The sequence below is a fragment of the Octopus bimaculoides genome, chromosome 25 (assembly GCF_046866305.1).
Source record: "Octopus bimaculoides isolate indiv1 chromosome 25, ASM4686630v1, whole genome shotgun sequence".
NCBI lineage: Eukaryota > Metazoa > Mollusca > Cephalopoda > Octopoda > Octopodidae > Octopus > Octopus bimaculoides.
In genome coordinates, this window is record NC_142952.1 from 34,061,791 (window position 1) to 34,082,074 (window position 20,284).

Consider the following 20,284-nt stretch of genomic DNA (forward strand, 5'->3'; position numbering starts at 1 on the left):
TATTAAATGTAGAACCTTAGCTATAATTACAAAATAATATACTCTGATCTAATTAAAAATTTATGCTTGTAATCATTGATGTAATTAAAAGCAGTTTATGTACGAGGGGGTACCCCCCCCCCCCACAAACTGGAAGTTTGCAATATTATTTTATTCACTTAGTTTTACATGTTTACACTTAGTTTTTTCCTTCTCAGTCTTCTCCATTTGAAGCAATGCCTTGGCTCAGGAGCGTTTCCCACTGTTCAAAGCAGTCCTGGAACTCTTGTGAAGTGATGCTTGTGTTTTGATCGTGGTAGCATCCTTGTAAGTTGCAAGGCTAAAAAAGAAAAAAAAGCCCTGAAGGCAGTGCTCCAGCGTGGTCGTAGTTAAATGACTGAAACAAGTAAAAGGAAAGAATATACATGTGCTTGAATGTATGCATGAGTGTAACACACTCCAGAGCCAAAGATCTTTCCTCTACCTCTCTGTCTCTATCTCTCCCCTCTCTCTATCTATCTATCAATCCCTTTCTCTCTTTCTATCTATCTGTCTGTCTGTCTATCTATCTCTCTCTCTCTATTAATCTACCTATCAATCCCTTTCTCTCTCTATCTATCTATCAATCCCTTTCTCTCTCTATCTCTCTATCAATCCCTTTCTCTCTCTCTCCGTCTGTCTATCTGTTTCTCTTTCTGTCTGTCTGTCTGTTTGTCTATCTGTCTCTCTCTCTCTCTCTATCAATCTACCTATCTCTCTGTCTGTCTCTCTATCTATTTTTTGTTGTAGTGTTGGCGAGTTCCAGGATAAGTTATATAGTTGCCGGTCGGAAGGTGGCCGAGTGTGAACAGCCATACATTGTCCATTTGCTGATTACAAAGACCAGCAACGAGAACTTCAACTGTGCTGGGACGATCGTGGATAACAGCCACATAATCACAGCGGCTCATTGTATGTGAGTAATGAATTTTGTTAATCTCTACAAACAACTCTGGTGTCAGGTAAAAAGCACCTGTGCTCAGTGCCGCATAAAAGCACCTGGCCTGGTGTCAGGTACAAAAGCACCCGTGTCCGGTGCCACATAAAAAGCACTTGAACTGGTGACATGTAAAATGCATTTGTGTTGGTTCTGCACATAAAGCACCCATGCTGGTACTGGTTCCACATACAAATGCACCCAGTACACTGTGTAAAGTGGTTGGCATTTGGAAGGGCATCCAGTTGTAGAAACCATGCCAAAAACAAACGATTGGAGTCGTATGTAGTGAAAATGAGTTGTACCTGTAATTCAATGGGCCATCCTTATATCACATTCTCAGTCATGCTGAAGAATCTGCCCGGGAACTACTTTAATGGCAGGTATGTCTGTGGAGTACTCAGCCACTTGCATGTTAATTTCACAAGCAGGCTGTTCCGTAGATTGGATCAACTGGAACCCTCAATGTTGTAACCGACAGAGCGGCAGTTGACCAGCTCCAGTTCAACCATGCAACGAATGCCAGCATGGAAGACGGACGTTAAAAGATGGTGATGATGATGATGGTGGTGATGGTGATGATGATGATGGTGGTGATGGTGATGATGATGATGGTGGTGATGGTGATGATGATGATGGTGGTGATGGTGATGATGATGATGGTGGTGATGGTGATGATGATGATGGTGGTGATGGTGATGATGATGATGGTGGTGATGGTGATGATGATGATGGTGGTGATGGTGATGATGATGATGGTGGTGATGGTGATGATGATGATGGTGGTGATGGTGATGATGATGATGGTGGTGATGGTGATGATGATGATGGTGGTGATGGTGATGATGATGATGGTGGTGATGGTGATGATGATGATGGTGGTGATGGTGATGATGATGATGGTGGTGATGGTGATGATGATGATTTGTACTCCATTTCAGCTCCAGTGATGTGAAATATGTCTACATTCTGTATGGTTCAGTTTCAAAGTCGAAGTTTACGTCTATCGTCCGCGTTTCCAACTACACTGTACACAAGATGTTCGAGAAAACGGACGACAACATCTGTGAGTATTTAATGGGGATATTTCTCACTGGTTCCTTCATCCTTTGGGCACTGATTCCCAGGTGGGGGGGGGGTAAGGAAAGAGTGAGAGTGTGTGAGTGAAAGAGAGAGAGAGGCAGAGAAAGGAGGAGGGGCTGAGAGAGTTACATAGATATAAAGAGGTTGATATAGAGTGAATGATTTAGAGAGAGGGAAAGAAAGTGAAGATAGATAGATAGATAAAGATAGACAGACAGAGACACAGATAGATACAGCAAAACTTAACAGGTGTTCAACGCCAATTAGAAAACCATTAAAAGATCAATATTTAACAAAAAACTATTTTAGTTCCTAAACAATGGCATTCACTCCTTTAGAATGGAACGGCTGCCAGAAAAACATATTTAGAAATCAAGAAATGATAAAGAAAATCAAAAAAGTAATCCAAGGCTAGGCATAACCATTGATTGAGAAATTTCCTTCATAAGCATGTTGTTCTGGATTCGGTGTCATTATGTGGCACCCAGATGTCTACTACACCAGTCTCTGGTGCACCTGTACCTTATCAACGGAATTTGGTTGATGGAAACTGTGTGGAAGCCTTGTGTTTGTTAATGTACGTATGAATGTGTTTGTGAATTGGCCTGTCTCATGGGTCACACACACCTTTTATTTGTTTCAATCATTAGACTGTGGCCATGCTGGGGCACCACCTCGAAGAATTTGTAGCCTAATAAATGGACCCCTGTGCCCCCCCCCCCTTTTTTTACAGCTTATTTTATTAGTTGCTTTTATATATATATATATATATATCTACTCTCTCCCAACACTGACATATATTTCCTGCATATGTATATCTGTCTATCTATCAATCTATGTATGTTTATATATATATATATATATATATATATATATATATATAATATGTATGTATGTATTATTTTACCGTTGTCTTTATTTCAGTGAATGATGTTGCCCTCCTGACCCTCAGCACACCACTGCAGTTCAATAAATGCCTGCAGCCCGTTCAGTTGGCCACAGCTTGTGAGAAATATCAGGGAGACTGTCTCATCTCAGGATGGGGGAAAACAAGCAGTAAGACCTTTACACCAACCACTCTCTCTCTCCATTTTTAATTACACTTTCTTTGTCACTGTTTCTCATCCTTTATCTCTAAGATGTGCACACACACACACACATATATATGCATACTCATATCTTTACTTACTTATATCCTCACACAGGCACGCACAGAGACATATGCACATACATACATACTCATATACACTCACAAACAGCTGTAGAAACATTGCCAGATCAGATTGGAGCCTGGTGCAGCCTTTATAAGTAATATTCTAAAAGAATATATAATTGAACTTATGTTGAGTGCTCAATTATCTTGAGCAAATAAATGTGTATATACGTGATTTTATATTATTAATTCATCAATAATATATTTAGGAAATCAATATTTAGTATTTCAAAAGATATATATCCAACATAACATGGTAGCATAATAAATTTAAAAGTTTAAAACATAAAAATAAAAATACGGAATATAAATATCGATACATATAAAAATCTAAAAATAGATAAATATATGTTTAAATATATATGCGTATAGGTTTACAGTTATCAGGTAGGCACTTTAAATTTCTTTTAAAACATTTTATTACATTTAATTTCTTACAAATTGGAAAGTGAGCTTGACAAAATTAGCATAGAATAAGGGTTTCATATTTTTTTATAATTAAGATCTAAACTGTTAATATATGAATGCAGAAGAGATATTTGAATAACTGTAAACCTACTTTTGGGCCACTCTGTGTATATATACATATATATAAAAAACCCATTTCTTTCCTTTTCAAAGCTTTAGGTGAAGAGCCAGACACTCTACAGACAGCAGAAGTATCGCTGATGGACCAAGGCAAATGTGCAGCTCATTTGGCAATCAAGGAACAGCAGATATGTGTTGGTACAGGGAAAGTCAACAGTGAAGCTATTTGTCGGGTAGGACACGAGAACTTATTCATGCATTTTATATTGTAAATAACAGGGTCCTTACTCATAGGTTTCCAGAGCATGTCTAAGAGTGAGGATGACAAAACAGTGTCTGTCCCTTGATGTAGAACAAAATACCAGAAGCAGCATTTCTCAGCTTCAGCCCTTAACAGTCTTGCATCTATAAATATAAATTTTTCTTTCGGGTGCAGCCCCCTAGAAAAAATTCAGCCTGGATATCAAATAGGCTCAGAGCCACTGATTTAAAGAGACTTTGTTGAGAATAAAAATCCCGTTTTGTTGGTTTGCCTGTTAAGGATATATACTTTGTTGGATACTTTGCTGTACACTGATGTATATTTATATATATATCACACATACATATATATATATACACCGTAACGTTTTGATATTTTGTGTTTGTTCTATGTAGAACAAATGTTACATTTTAACCCCAAGAAAACATCTTTTCTGCTGGTTTCAAAATTTTATGGTTTAGTACTGTTACTACATAGATCTCTTTCAGAGATTTTAAACCTGGCTCTTTTATCTTTATATATATATAATTAGCACATGAAAACACATTCGAGCAAGGTCGTTGCCAGTGCAGGTGGCATGTAAAAACACCATTTTGAGCGTGACCGTTGCCAGTACCTCCTGACTGGTCTTCGTGCTGGTGGCATATTACTCTACATCTGGTATTTGAGTACTATTATTTTTCTACCTTCTTTCACATTTACATGCTTACTCCGGTGTGCAGGTTCAGAAGAAGGAGTAAATAGATTACATCAACCCCAGTACACAACTGGTATTTTATTTTATCGATTCCAAAAGAACGAGAGGCAAAGTTGACCTTGGCAGAATTTAAACTTAGAATGTAAAAACAGACAAAATGTCTCTAAGCCTTACCATAACTTTTTAAATATTGTTGCTTATTAGAAAGTTACTATTTTTAAATTTCAGAACATGAGATATTCAGCAGTAAAGATTGTTTGACCAACATAACATGGCAGTCCTGGTTTAGGATGAATGTTGCTGTAATTTAGCCCCAGGAGACATCATCTCCAGCTGGCTATAAGGACATAGATCGTATCATATAGCCAGCTGGGGACAATATCTCCTGGGGCTAAATTACAGCAACATCTGTCCTAAACCAGGACTGCAATGTTATGTTGGCAAACAATCTTTGCTCCATTGGTGCTTATGTATTAACCTTTTTTCTTGTGTTCTTCTATTCCACAGGGAGACTCTGGAGGTCCGCTAGTTTGTACAAGTGCCAAAGACGGCAGCAGGGTCCTTGTGGGTGTTGCATCTTTTGGCTGGACCTGTACCGAAGGGGTATCAGTTTTCGCACGAGTCTCATATTTCAAAGACTGGATTAAAACCAATCTGAGATCTTGGAATTAAGTTGGATTTCAAACCAGTTTGAACTACTTCTTTCATTTTGGACAACAACAACAACAACGGTTTCAAATTTTGCCACAAGAGTAGCCATTTTGGAAGAGGGAATGAGTCAATTACATTGACCCTGGAAGGATGAAAGGCAAAGTCGACCTCGGCGGAATTTGAACCTAGAACATTGCGATGGGCGAAATACTACTAAGCATTTTGTCCAGTGTGCTAACGATTCTGCCAGCTCACCACCTTAAAATAAGTACCAGTTGAACACTGGGGGTTGGTGTGATCAACTCCTCCCCTCCCCTCCTCACAAAATTGCTGCCCTTGTGGCGAAAAATTTGAAACCAGTAATAATTAATAAATATTGCAATGATGGCCCCTTTTTTTCTTAATAAAATGATACATCTGCACACATAAATCTGTCTCCAGTTTATTTCTTCATAAGGAATTAAGATGGCATTGCTTTCAGTACTTCCTACCTCCATGTTTTTACTTTACATACCACTAAAAGAAAATAATTGTATCTCCACTTTAGAGACACCAGATGTCAAATTTTTTTTTTATTTCTCCACTTTAGAGACATCAGATCTTTGATTTTGAGAGAAAAATTTTTGAAAAGCTGATGTCTCTAAAGTGCCAAAACTTGGAAAAGTTGTTAAGAGGGGGGGGGGGGGGTGTAACTCTTATCAGTATAAATTCAACATGACCCTAAGCATGCCTCACCAAAGTATTACCATGCCCCACGTTGGGAATCACAGTGAGCAATTTTGTGGGGAGATGCAGTTGATTACGTTGACTCTAGTACTTGATGGGTACTTTATCAGCCCCTGAAAGGTGAAAAGCAAATTTGACCGTGGCAAGATTTGAACTCAGAATATAAACAACTAGAAAAAAATGCTACAAAGTATTTTATTCAAAGTTCTAATAATTTTGACAGCTTGATACCTTAATAATAATAATAATCATCCTTCCTGTTCTGGGGGAGAAGGCCCCTCAGCGGAATTTGAACTCAGAACGATTCTGCCAGCTGGCTGTCTTCTAAATAATTGCCCATGGGCATATGGCGTAGTGGTTAAGATTCCAAGTTCGATTCCAGGCAGTGACATGAATAATAATAATAATAACATTGAAAAAATACCTTAGAAATGAGAACCCAGGTTCGAAATTTCCCCAAGACACCCGAAGAAGGCTGGAGGGTACATCAGCCGAAATGTTGTGTTAACAACAAACAAGATGGGGACAAATATCCATCAAATGTAAATAATAGGCCTGTAAAAGCACAATGCCTGAAATTTTAGGGAAGTGGGGACAGCTAGTTGAAAACAATGGCCCCCAGTGCATAACTGGTACTTATTTTATGGACCCTGAAAGGCAAAGTTGATCTTGGTGGCATTTGAACCGTGAATGTAAAGACAGATGAAATGCTGCTAAGCATTTTACCAGTTCACCATCTTAATAAGTAAGAATGGTTTCAAATTTTAGAACAAGGCCAGCAATTTTGACTCCAAAAAGTATAAAAGTCAACCTTGGTGGAATTTGAACTTGGAATGAAAGGAAATGAAATGCCACGAAGCATTTTACCTGTTGTGCTAATGATTCTACCAGCTTGCTGACTTCCGAAAAACACCTACAATTTTCAATGGAAGACAATTTAGAACCATGGGAACACAAGGTACAAAATATTCACAGTGAACAACAGGTACATGCACAAAAAGCCCATCAAATGTATTCCATCCCACCTTCAGCTGCTTATCGGATATCATTATGATAGCTGAATGATAACCATTCAACCTGGGAGAGTCAAAACTGCCTGGAAATGAACAAAGTTGGTTCAAATATTAGTACAAAGTCCATTGTGTTTTACATCTAGTTACTGTTACAAAACATAAATAATATAAAATTGATTAAAATAAACCATAATGAAAATATTCATTATATAAACAACCTGGGACCCATATGTAGCAAAGACTTGTCCCTTCATTTAATTGCTGTTTGTAATCTACAAATGAAGGTTCAGAATTGTGTAATAGGATAAACAAGTGTCAAAGTCATTCGTTTACAATTTTCCATAAAAACATGTCTTGCTACAGGGAAGTATAACCTTGCAGGGAAGCTGGAGGTGGTTGGCAACAGGAAGGACACCTGTGGGGAAATTTGCTTTAACAAATTCCAAATTCCACCTGACTCAAGCAAGAACGGAAAAGACATTGAAGCGGCAACGAACGATTGTTTATTTCTTGCAAAGTCAGCAAGAGAGTCATTAAAAAAAGAGATGTCAGGTTAAAAAAAAAACCTTTATTTGTCTTCAATTAGATAAAAACAGCAATAGTTACTTATACATGAAAATATTAAATTAACCGAATCCCCCAATTAGGGATGATAATGGTGTCAGTGATGTGGAGTGGCAGTTTTGATGAAAGTGAAGTCAAACGAGCAAGTAATAGATAAATAATTAGATATAAAGCTGGATACACACACACACATATATATAACTCGATATACAGCTACATGCACACACACACTCTCTCACAACTTGATATATTAGCACACATACATATTTAAGAAATTTTCCAAGAGCTCTAAGGCTCATAAATGCCAGTTTCAATGACATATAACTGAGATCACAATACTGCTCTCTGAAAGGCCCGCCAGTCCATTGCAGGGTTGAAGGCGAGACTGGACTTTATCTAGCCCAAAGGGATGAAAGGCAGATTTCACCATAGCCATGTTTTAACTAAGAATGTTAACAACCAGGATTAACACCATCTTGTTTGACATGTTAATGATTCTGCCATCTTGCAGCCATATATATGTATATATATAAATAAATGTAGATGTATTTTATTTTTAGAAGGAAAAGCTTGACAGTGACAATAACTACAAGATCTGGCATAGATCTCTTCACCAGGTCATAAAATACTTTTGATTTTCCAAGTTGCATATACATGTTTTAGTTCATCTGATGGGTGGAGCAATGTAGTTGCAAAATAGCCAGAGAAAGGCAACTTGGAGTCACTGCTAATGTTTTCCATGTAAAAATAAAATACATGACACTCTTCTTACACATGCATACACACACACACATCTTCATATAGCATCCAATTTTCCATTTTTGCATGAATTAGATGGAATATATTAAAGTAAATTTTCTACAACCTGGGGCCCTTGTTCTCATCAACCCTTACCTGTTTTCAGGCAAGATGATATTTTCCACAAAACACTGCATATAGACATCAAATATATATATAAATAGATAGATAGTGATATATAAATATTATACATACAGACATGTATACAATATACGTAGACCTTCATATATAGACATACAATACACACACACACACACATATATATATATAATATATATATATATATATATATATATATATATATATATATATATATATATATATACATATATATATATATATATACATATATATATATATATATATATACATACATATATATATATATATATATACATACATATATATATATATATATAATATATATATATACACACACACACACACAATACATACAGCCATAGTTAAAAATAAGCACCTCCACCCAACAAAGCCAGCATCCAAAGATAAGTTACAGGGTAGTTGCTATTTCGTGCCTAAATATGTATATATATTACTTATGAGAGAAAGGAAAAAATTCATTTGTAAAAAATAAAATAAAAAGCAAATCAACAGCAACAACAGAGACAAACAGAGCAGAGTTGATCAGGACATGTTTGACAAACAAAGCCGGAAACTGATTAACTCTTCTGGTATTACCATGGTAACAAAGAATCCTGATGCTGCAAGGTGGTCGATGACAACGGTGATGAAAGAATGAAGTAAAAAGGGAAATGGTTGCCACATGGTGCCATTTAAGTGTGGATGAGGAGGTGGGGCAGTTTGAGAGGTCATGCATGAGGTCAGTTGCAGTGGTTCGGAGATGAAAGGTCAACAATGGAACATTAGGTACGAGATGTCAGCAAGGGCAGGTCAGGTATGAGAGGTCCACAAAACAGATGAGTGACTGGTCATCCATTGGACACCTCGGAGAAGCTGCCACTGGTGTCTCCCTCACTTGAAGACAAATTGCCATGTAGTTCTATGGAATCGGTCTGCACTTGGCTGCTGCTGTTAGAGGTGATGGTGGTGCCCCTGGACAATGTGATGTCCCCATTGCTGGAGAGCTGGTTCACGTTATTCCCCTCTTCACTGACATTAGCACCCCTACCATCACGGTTGCCGATGCCATCCATATTACTGCTTCCTCGGACGATTCCCAGCTTCTTTTCAATCAATGTCAGACGTTCGTTGAGGCTTATCAGGATACACTTGATCTGTAGAGAGAGAGAGAGTGAGGTAAAGACATGGTATTGGAAGACAAGTATCACTGTTATTATCGATTACCTACAGAGTATCCTAAACCACAAAATCTGTTGTTATCCATATTAATACAACAGGATATTTACCTGCAATTTCTAGCAGGCTAACAATAGATGACCCTACCCTCTAGTAGGTAGCAAAAACTATATATATATATATAGTAATAACAATAATCCTTGGATGGAATTTTTAAACCTTTAATGCATTGCTACGTGCGTTTCTACAAAAAATCACGTCCCTTAAGATTACAGTCCGTATTCCTAGGATGATTACAGTGTAGTCTGTAGTATCCGTGGCCATCCAGTTGAACATCTTCATGGATTCGTTTCTTCAGGTGATATAACATTAATGGATGTTTAACAGACACTAAATGATGATGATAATAATATATATATATATATACATACACATACTATGGGCTTCTTTCAGTTTCCTTCTACCAAATCCATTCACAAGGCTTTGGTTGTCCCAAGGCCACGGTAGAAGATACTTGTCCAAGAAGTCACACTGAGGAAAGGATTGAACTTGAGAACAAATTGTTGAGAAGCTTTACAACCACAGAGCCACATCTGTGCCTTATATTTTACAAATATATCAGGGACAACAGCATTGTCTAATGTACCTGTACTTCTTTTCAGCTGCTATTTCTAGCAGATCAACTGGCCACTAATGTAGCAGATTGATAAATAATGTGTTGCAGATGCTGCAACAATGACAGGTGAATGAAAGAACCGGATCTTACCGGATCAATGTATTCAAGCTGTGCTATGTCTTTGTAGGTACCTTCTTGTCCAGTCTGGTACCTGAAATAAAAAAAAAAAGTCACACATTTTAAACCATTGTTTGGTTAGCCACAAAGGGGAGAACATTTGATTAAAATAATAAACATTAATACACACACACACAATCGGTTTAATGTCCACGTTTCGATGCTTGCATGTGTAGGGATGGAATTTAATGAGGCAGGTTTTTTTTATGGCTGGATGCCCTTACTGTCTCCAAGTAAAGCAATATCTCCCTCCATGGCCAGACATGTCTCAGAAGGTTGGAAGCAAAGAAACCAGCTTGCATTTTGGTGTGACACTCACAAATATTCATCATCATCATCATCTAATATCCGTTTTTCATGCAGCCACAAATTGGGTGGTTTGACTGAGGACTGGTGAGCCAGAAGGCTGCACCAGGCCCCAATCTGATGTGGCAAGGTTTCTACAGCTGGATGCCCTTCCTAATGCCAACCACTCTACAAATTGATAATATATGTAATAATAATATATATACATACAAGGCTTTCATGAGGCTTCAAAAAAAGTCTCATATATATATATATATATATATATATATATATATATATATATATATATATATAGTGAATCCAAACAATGAAGAACAAATATGAAAAAACAACAACGCGATGACGTGGTACAAGTACTGTATTATCAGACGCTCAGGAAAAGAAGCAAAGAGGATTTAACATTTCGAGCAAAGCTCTTCCTCAGAAATAAAGGAAAGTTGAAAAGAAGAGAAGACGGAGGAAGAAAATTGCCAACAATTTACATCATCATCATCATTGTTTAACGTCCGCTTTTCACGCTAGCATGGGTTGGACAATTTGACTGAGGACTGGTGAGCCAGAGGGCTGCACCAGGCTCCAAACTAATCTGGCAGAGTTTCCGTCTACCAAATCCACTCACAAGGCTTTAGTTGGTTTGAGGGTATAGTAGAAGACACTTGCCCAAGGTGCTATGCAGTGGGACTGAACCCAGAACCATGTGGTTGGGAAGCAAGCTTCTTACCACACAGCCACGCCCGTGTAATATCATTATCTAACAGCCACGCCCGTGTAATATCATTATTTAACGTCTGTTTTCTATGCTGGTATGAGTTGGAGGGTTTGACAGGAGCCAACAAGCCAGAGGACTGCATTAACTTCCCATGTCCTTTTCAATATTCTGCAACAACATGTCCAGCCGCAGGGAAATATTATGTTGCTTGGAAACAGTTGAGAGTTGGCAACAAGAAGGACGAAGGATATCTGGTCATAGGAAACCTGCCTCAATTAAACTCAATCCGACCCATGCAAACAGAGAAAGATTTATGTTAAAACAAAAGAACTGGTGGTACTTACATGGAAATTTGGTTGACATAGAACGTGAACAAACCCCGAAACTGGTCAAAATCGTAATATGTGGAATGGAAAAACTTGCCAACGACCCGTCGACATCCTTTGCAGGAGAGTTTACTGTAGGTGCTGCAACAGACAAGAAAAAAAGCACAGGTAAATGGAATAAAGATGCACAGGTATAGTTGTAAGGAATAAAACAGTGTATGTATATTTTTTTGTTTTGCAAGGTACTTGGTGACCTTGTCAGTGCAGGTGTTACTTAGAAAGCATCCAGTCCACATTGTAAAGTGGTTGGCATTTGGAAGGGCATCCAGCTATAAAAATCATGCCAAAACTGTCCTCGCCTGTGCTTGTGCCACATAAAAAGCTCACTAAGTCCACTCTGCTGGGTGGTTGGTGTTTGGAAGGGCATCCAGCTGTAAAAATTATGCCAAAACAGTTACAGAAGTTTGGTGCAGGCTTCTTTCAAACTGTCCCACCCATGCCATCATGGAAAGCAAACGTAAAACGATGATGAAGATACATTATTTACATTTGACGGATATTTGTCCTCATCTTGTTTGTTGTTAACACAACGTTTCGGCTGATATACCCTCCAGCCTTCATCAGGTGTCCTGGGTAAATTTCAAACCTAGGTTCCTTAGCCAAAACGTGTTAACAACAAACAAGATGAGGATAAATATCCATCAAATGTAAATAATGTACATAATTCCTCATCTCTTAAATATAGAACTGGATGATGATGACGACGATATTTGAGGCTATCTAGGGTAGCTGATGGGGTACGATAGTGGGGAGCCAAACACCATATATTTAAGGTTACGCAGGGTTAATTGACGTGCTATAGTTGTAAAGAGTGACATAATATATTTAGGAGTACCTAGGGTAGCTGATATTGTGCAACAGTACAAGGTCATATTTCTAAAAGTATTCAAGGGTAACAGGTACTAGCAGTAGTAATAGCAGGCAAGATGCAATATATTTAGGGGTACTCAAAGGCTTGCAGTTGTACAGCACCTTATATATTTGACAGCTGCCCTGAGTCCTAAAGGCTGTGGTTTATGAGGTGATGGTGGTGTTGATAAGGTTTAGACTGTACATGTAGTAGAGTACCTCAAACACACGTGAAAGAAAAGCTTACCTTATTTGATTACTTTCAGATCGTTGGATCAAGATTTCTTCATCTATGATAACAAAATCACTTGCCTCTAAAAGAAGAAAAGGAAGAATGGATGAGAATATAATCAGAGAAAATTAAGAATCGGATGAAGAATCCATCTTTTATCTTTTACTTGTTTCACTTGTTAGATTATGACCATTTTGGGGTGCTGCTTTGAAGGGTTTGGTTGAAGTGACCCCAGTATTTGATTTTGAAAACCTGGTGCTAATCTATTTGTACCTTTTGCTGAACCTCTAAGTTACAGGGATGTACACAAACCAACACCAGTTGTCAAATAGTGGTGGTGGGCAAATAAGGATACATTCATTCATAGCCTCATGGTAAGAGCCTAGCTTCCCAACAACATAGTTCTGGGTTCATTGACCAATGGAATAAGTACTAGGCTTTAAAAAAAAAAGTACTGGGGTTGAATTTTTGGAAGGTGGTGCCCCAGCATGGCCACAGTCTAATGACTGAAACAAGTGCAAGACAAAAGACATACAATTGACTTATTAACTCTACAAAGTCCACTCACATGGCATCGGTCAGCAGACTCGTGGACATAGGATCACGGTTGATTCCCAGACTGGATGTGAAAGTTTATTGAGCAAAAACACCTAAAACTCCATGAGGCTCTGGCAGGGGGGTGGGTGGGGGGTGGCGAACCCTGCTGTACTCTTTCACCACGACTTTCTCCCTGTTTCTGCTGTACCTGTATTTCTAAGGACTAGCCTCATCACGTGTGGTATTATCTCCCTTAGTGGGAAACAAACACACACACACATGATTATTTTTTTTATTGCCCAGAGAGGGCTAAACATAGAGGGGACAAACAAAGGAATCAAGTTGATTACATCGACCCCAGTGCGTAACTGGTACTTATTTAATCGACCTCAAAAGGATGAAAGACAAAGTCAACCTTGGCAGAATTTGAACGTAGCGACAGATGAAATACCACCATTTCGCCCAACGCACTACCTTAAATATATATATGGGCTTCTTTCATTTCCGTCTATTAAATCCCCGCTTGCCATTTGGTAGACAGAAACTGGCCCAAGGCTACAGTAGAAGACACTTGCTCAAGGTGTCATGCAATAGGACTGAACCTGGAACCATGTGGTTGGGAAGCAAGCTTCTTAGCACACAGCCACATGCAAGTGCACGCGTGCATAGTTAAGTTGGTGCACCTAAATGAGTGTGTGTGTGTGTGTATAGGTAAGTGTAAAAGAGGGAGACAGTGTAAGATGAAAGTGTGAATACTTACTAGACAAGCAGATGACTTGCATGGCTTCGTTGGTGATCTCCCAGGAGAGGGAGTCTCCGAAGATTACCTTGCAGTTAGAACACTGGAAGATAATTGGGAAGAGATGGTTGACGTGGTCAGGAAACACATCAAACATCTTAATAAAAGACGCCTGATTGCTCATAATGTCAGTGATGGCGGGATCACAATGGAGAAGGCTGTAAATGGAAGATTGTAATAAAAAATTAGGGAACCTATGGATTCAAACATCGAATCTTTGATAGGAAATTTTCTTCATACTGTAATTGTGTAAGTATAACAAAGAACCGTTCTAGATTATAATATACAGATATATATATATGTGTGTGTGTGTGTGTGTGTGTGTGTGTGTGTGTGTATATATGCTCAATGATCTAGGCACCATATGCACAGCTATTCTAGAAACAGCTGTTAGAGATTTTATGCATTATTTCTTAATCCCTTATTTACTTTTACAACTCTGCAATTATGTTCGAATTATAAATTACAAGCTCGAAAGCAACACCACAGCTTCTGTTTTGCTTGTTCATTCTCTCTTCCTTATATATATATATATATATATATATATATATATATATCTGTCTGCTTAATGATGAACCGCTTATAGCCATTCTAAGCAGGCATAACACCCATTTTTTTTTTAGTTGCCGTTCAAGTCGAAATCTTAGTGGTAAACCAACCTGAGCATTTATAGTACATACCTATAGAATTATGTCACTAGCTGGTCAGAATTTCTATGTCAACAACATTCTTTTATACGAATAATTTGTATTCTACAGTACATAAAAACAAATATTAATATATACTGCTGAGACCCCCTTTGGACATGACTGACCATGGGGTTGCACCTAGAAAGTTACCCTCCCAGGCAAGGTTGTTTATGGAAGACCAGCAGTCATCCATGCATACCAGCCTCCCCTCTCTACACCACGGATGTTATCCAAGGGAAAGGCAAAGGCCATGATACAGCTTGGCACCTGTGATGTTGCAACAGAGGTTCCGGCGCATCTACGTAATCCTAACTCCTTAACGAGTGTGCACTGTAAAAACATCGTTACGTAGATACATCGGAACCTCTGTATTTAAGAAGTGCATGCATGTATATATATAATATATAAGTTGAAGGCACGAAAAACAACGACTTCGGTGCAAAACGAAAGGGTACACATAACAGAATCTTCAAAAATTCTGGACTAGGGCGTAATTTAACCTGCAATTGCTTATAAAATATGCTAAATGCAGTAATTAAGTCAGTTTAATTAATCTTAGTAATCACAGGCTCCCTCAAGTACGTAAAAATGATTAGTAAATTGGATTCATTCCATTTTGCATTGGACGTCCTTGTTTATCCAAGTTTAAACTAAATATATAATATGGAGGGGGGGATCCAGGGAGTTGTGAGTTTCATGCATCGAGCAAAAACGTACATCAACAACATACAATGTTTATGGCGAAGGTAAAGGATTACGTAGACCCGGTGTTTAGGGTCAGGGTCAGTTTTAGGGTTAAGGTTTTTGTTACGCCGAAAACCGGTGGTGTACGTCCTTTACCTCCGCCAGATTTATATATTACGAAATAAAATGTTAACAGATCAATTATGAAACAATATAGAGAAGAGAGAGAGGGGGAGAAGATGGACTGTCCTTGAAAAATACATTTTTGGGGATTCCTACCTTTTAGATGTCGGAGATTACGAATATACAAATTTTTTTTAAAATTTCCCCCTCTCCCCACCCCATTTAAAATTTCGAACTTTTCCCCCCTATGTTTTAGATGTCGGAGATTCCGAATATGCAAGAAAACCAAGTTTTGAAACTTTTAAATTCAACAAGCATATAGATGTGTGTGTATAAAGAGATAGATTGATCTGAATGTCTTCCTGGGGCTAAAAACAACAGTAACACCGTCTTCTTTTGGATCGCCACGTTTAGCTGACAAATATATTTTATGAATAAACAGAAAGGGACAAATAGATAGACAGATAAATAAATAAATAGATGAAAAAGTTCAAAATATCAAATTGGGGGAAGAGTGCAATTTGAACCCCTTATTAAACTTTATATGCTTTAATACTTTACTGCTCTATACTTAAGAATGTGCTTATTCGTATATATGATATATTGCCAATATATATATTAAACATTAATGTTTGTGTCTCATATATGTTTTAGATTTAAATGGGAGTTTATTAAACAGTTTAGGATTTGGGTCTACGCTAATTGCAGTGAAGTAAATGAGGAAAATCATTAATAAGAAGAACCAACCTGAAAAGATGCGAATTAAAATTCCCGCTCAAAACGAAGTTGTTTTCGTGTCTCTACGTAACCGACGAAGCACTCCTCGCAAAGGTGGTCTCGCATGAAGAAGACGAACCCCTCCATGTAAAGGTAGGCGAGACCGATAACAGGAAGGCCTTTGCGGCCCGTGGAATTTCTAAAGTGGCTCGCTTAATAAAAAGATTACCTTTGACTTATGTGTACTATATTTGATGTGGGTGTGATAAAATAATACGGAAGGGTCGTGGCTGGCCCATCTTTGAGGTCTGCTGGGCCAGGATGGAACAATTAAAATATGAGTCTAGGAGAAATGGTATTTTGAGTTGAGAGTAGAATTTGGTTTTGGGTCGGGTGATTCTTTGATGAAATGAAGAATGTGGGTAAAGGTTAACATTTGTTAATGAATAGAGAGAGAGGGGGAACAGAGATAAAGTGAGAGAGAGACAGGGGAAAGTTAGAAAGAGAAAGCGAAGGATGGAGAGAGAGAGAGGAGGAAAAGAAACAAAGTGACAGAGAGAGGGAGAAGGAAATAATATCTGAGAGAGAGAGAGATGAGGGAGAAGGAAACAAAATGAGAGAAAGATAAAGAGAGAGAACAAAGAGAGATGTGGACAAGGAAGCAAAGTCTGAAAGAATGAGAGGAGAAACAGCGAAAAGATGATACCATTCCGTCCATTTGTGTAGAAAATAAATCCTGAACTGTCAGCCGACCTCAGTCATATTTCCTTCGACTGTTTCGAAGAAGAGGTGGAGGAAAAGTTAAGAAAAAAAAAAACGGATATAAATAGAAGGGTTCCGTTTGCCATCATCTCACCTGGCCTGTCTATTTTTCTTCTTTCTCCTTCTTTTCGTCATCTGTTTCGTCTTCATCGTTTCTTATGCCTTCTTTAAAACTGCAAAAAACACTCCTTACAGCCACATCGGTCCCATCAACTTTTGTCTGTCAGTGGAATTATCTCAGATTGTCTCTCGCGAATTTGAAATGAAGAACGCAAAAATAAAAGTTAAAAGCTTTGTTCCTTAAACCTCCAAGAAGTCGATCAACATCCCAGAAATAGCAGCCAACTTACATCTAACCGTCTTCGATAAAAACAAGCTGGATAATATTGGTTCTGTTTAGGTTTTGATAAAATATTTACTTTTTAAACTCGTCTCACTTTCAAAGTTTCTTTTTCTCGTTTTTCCGTTTGTTTTGAAGGCGCAATCTTAGCGGTGCGGCGAGAAGTTTTCTCCCCAACTATTTCATTCCGGGCTCTGTCCCACTGCGTGACATTCTGAGCAAGTGTCTTTGGCGAAAGTAAGGAATACGTACACCCGGTTGATCAAGGTTAGGGTTTAAGGTTAGAGTTTTAGGGTTGGGGTTTAAAGTTTTTGTTACACCGAAAACCGGAGGTGTACCTATTCTTTACCTCGGCCGTGTCTTCTATCCTGTTATCGAGTCGATGAAAGCCTTCTGGTTTTAGGAGACGGAAACCTAGCTGGCCAAAACTTCGAAATCACTGTCAATAATATTCTTGTTAAAGAATAATATATACACTTACTGCTCTATTCTTTAGAATGTGCTTCTTTTTCCGATATAAATTATATTGACACTACATATATATATAAATATGCATGTATGCACATATATATATATAAATTGTGTGTGTTACAGTGATTTAAGGGCTGAGATTTCGTGCTTTGCCAACGCAATGCTCATAACTCCCTGTAACTCTGCCAATTATCAATAATAAAAACAATTAATATACCCCTGTCTTGAGTTCTTTTTTTTTTCCTACTGCATTAGCAAACGCATGTGTGTATCTTTGTTTTTGTTCCCCATCACCGCTTGGCAACCGATGTTGGTTTGTTTACGTCTGTGATGCAGCGGTTCGGTAATAACACACCGATAGAATAACTTAGAGACATTAGAAACTATAAAAAAGAGGAAATAAATCAAGCAGGGTCGAATGACTGAAACAAGTAAGAGACATAGAAAGATGAAACCCTGACCATGAAAACCGCCGGATGTCACCCGTGATTTCGGTAAAACCCTTCCTAAAGTGATACGGGGCTACTAGTAAACATCTGACCTGTATTATTATTATTATTATTTTCTGTTTGTGTTTATTTGCTGGGTTCGCAAGTAAGGATAGTTCCCACATAACTGATGGAACAAAATATTCTTAGCGGGTGCAAACCCAGTTTTTCAAGAGGATGTTCAAAACGCTTTCATTGCCCCCTCGCCAGAAAAAAAAGGGGGTGGGGGATGCGCTTGCACCCCCTGTGCCCGTGGCTTTCGCAGACCTCGGTACATTTTAGTTGTTCAGATCAGTCCTGATCCAGCAGACAGTCTAACCATGACCATCTCGAGTTGTTTTGTTTTTTTACCCCTCACAGTATATCTAGGAGTTTGTTGGCCCATCTGTCCCTTTTTTTTCATAAAGTCAGCGTGTACTTTAAGGAAAATTTGGCTGTTATTTCTAGCAGGTGGAACCACTCCGTGTCTTAGCTACAAGCATGACATAGACGGGTGATTCCAGAGGGTAGACGTTCTGTGAAGGACTGGGTGTAGTGATTAGAGGGCAGGAGTTGGATACAGCAAGGGTGATAAGAGCGGAGTAGATGAAAGCTCGGGAATTCCTGAGTCGGGGTGATGACACGAACCCAATTTAATTCCGGGTGTAATGATAGCGGTAAAGGCGGCAGGCGGGCAGAATCGTTAGCACGCGAGATAGACGGCTTTTAGGCACTTTTTCGGCTTCTCATGTTCTCAGTTCAAGTAAGGCCGAGATCGATTTTGCCTTTCATCCTTTCGTGGTTGATGAAATAAGTAGCAGTTGAGCACTGGGGTCGATATAATTGACAAGTCCCCAACATGTTAAGCTGTAGGCCTTGTGACAAAATTTGAAACCATTTTCGTAACGATAGAGAAGGACGGGATGGTCGTGGTTAGAACAGCTTCGGTCAGGATTAACCTAGATCTAAATGACAACATTATTGTAAACGTGAATAGGTGAATTAAAAACCTTAAATGATATTTCGACAGTTAGAAAAAGCAAATGACCGAAGGCACCTACGGGAGATAACTCTGCAGTTATTCCTCTTTTCATAGCAGTTTTCTGTTTTACATAGGCAATGGTGAACTATAGCGTCGTAAGGTATTAGATTTCTAACAGGTTAGTGGTGGTTCACTGTATTTCTAATTATAAGTGTTACAATAGAAAGTTGTAAGTTTATGCAGAACAAATACCGCAAGAGTCTTCATCTAAAAAAAGGTCGTCGTTTTGTTTTCTTACCAGTGTTTATATTATTCCGTAATATATACTCTTTTACTTGTTTCAGTCATTTGACTGTGGCCATGCTGGAGCACCACCTTTAGTCGAGCAAATCGACCCCTGGACTTATTCTTTGTAAGCCTAGTACTTATTCTACCGGTCTCTTTTGCCGAACCGCTAAGTTACGGGGACGTAAACACACCACCATTGGTTGACAAGCGATGTTGGAGGGACAGACACACAAACACATACATACATATATATATATACGACGGGCTTCTTTCAGTTTCCGTCTACCAAATCCATTCACAAGTCTTTGGTCAGCTTGAGGCAATAGTAGAAGACACTTGCCTAAGGTGCCACGCAGTGGAACTGAACCCGGAACCATGTGGT

The 20,284-nt window shown here is 38.5% G+C and overlaps 2 protein-coding genes across 5 annotated transcripts in view; one reads left to right on the forward strand and one right to left on the reverse strand.

The window, feature by feature from the left end:
- The window catches only part of LOC106873760 (chymotrypsin-1), a 13,558-nt gene extending 7,739 nt beyond the window's left edge, over nucleotides 1-5,819 (forward strand). For 2 of the 3 annotated variants that reach the window (XM_052976211.2, XM_014921264.3), the window contains exons 2-6: nucleotides 769-934; nucleotides 1,897-2,021; nucleotides 2,963-3,094; nucleotides 3,873-4,012; nucleotides 5,246-5,819. In XM_052976211.2, the coding sequence (XP_052832171.1) occupies nucleotides 769-934; nucleotides 1,897-2,021; nucleotides 2,963-3,094; nucleotides 3,873-4,012; nucleotides 5,246-5,410 (728 nt within the window). In that variant the 3' untranslated portion in view covers nucleotides 5,411-5,819. Of the gene's footprint in view, nucleotides 935-1,896; nucleotides 2,022-2,962; nucleotides 3,095-3,872; nucleotides 4,013-5,245 lie in introns of all 3 variants that reach the window. The other variant, XM_052976209.2, reaches the window with a different exon arrangement.
- A 3,396-nt stretch (nucleotides 5,820-9,215) lies between these two features.
- Nucleotides 9,216-19,688, reverse strand: LOC106873744 (uncharacterized). Of its 2 annotated transcripts, none has more exons than XM_014921245.3 (6): nucleotides 17,449-19,688; nucleotides 14,341-14,537; nucleotides 13,059-13,125; nucleotides 11,921-12,043; nucleotides 10,535-10,595; nucleotides 9,216-9,746 (listed from the first exon to the last, which is right to left on the reverse strand). In XM_014921245.3, exons 1-6 carry the CDS (start codon nucleotides 17,502-17,504, stop codon nucleotides 9,441-9,443), a joined length of 810 nt encoding a protein of 269 aa, XP_014776731.2. In that variant the 5' UTR covers nucleotides 17,505-19,688; the 3' UTR covers nucleotides 9,216-9,440. The 2 variants fall into 2 exon arrangements, with proteins under 2 accessions (XP_014776731.2, XP_014776739.2); XM_014921253.3 differs by lacking the exon at nucleotides 17,449-19,688 and adding an exon at nucleotides 16,623-17,429.
- Between the last annotated feature and the right edge of the window lie 596 nt (nucleotides 19,689-20,284).

What these genes read in the sequence shown, in the direction of transcription:
- LOC106873744 (XM_014921245.3), bottom strand. Translation starts at nt 17,504, where the DNA reads ATGAAGACGAAACAGATGACGAAAAGAAGGAGAAAGAAGAAAAATAGA. An exon ending in TCTGAAAGTAATCAAATAAG is followed by an intron (nt 12,044 to 13,058) that starts GTAAGCTTTTCT and finishes TGTCTGTTGCAG; the next exon opens with CACCTACAGTAAACTCTCCT. An exon ending in AGCTTGAATACATTGATCCG is followed by an intron (nt 9,747 to 10,534) that starts GTAAGATCCGGT and finishes CTCTCTCTACAG; the next exon opens with ATCAAGTGTATCCTGATAAG.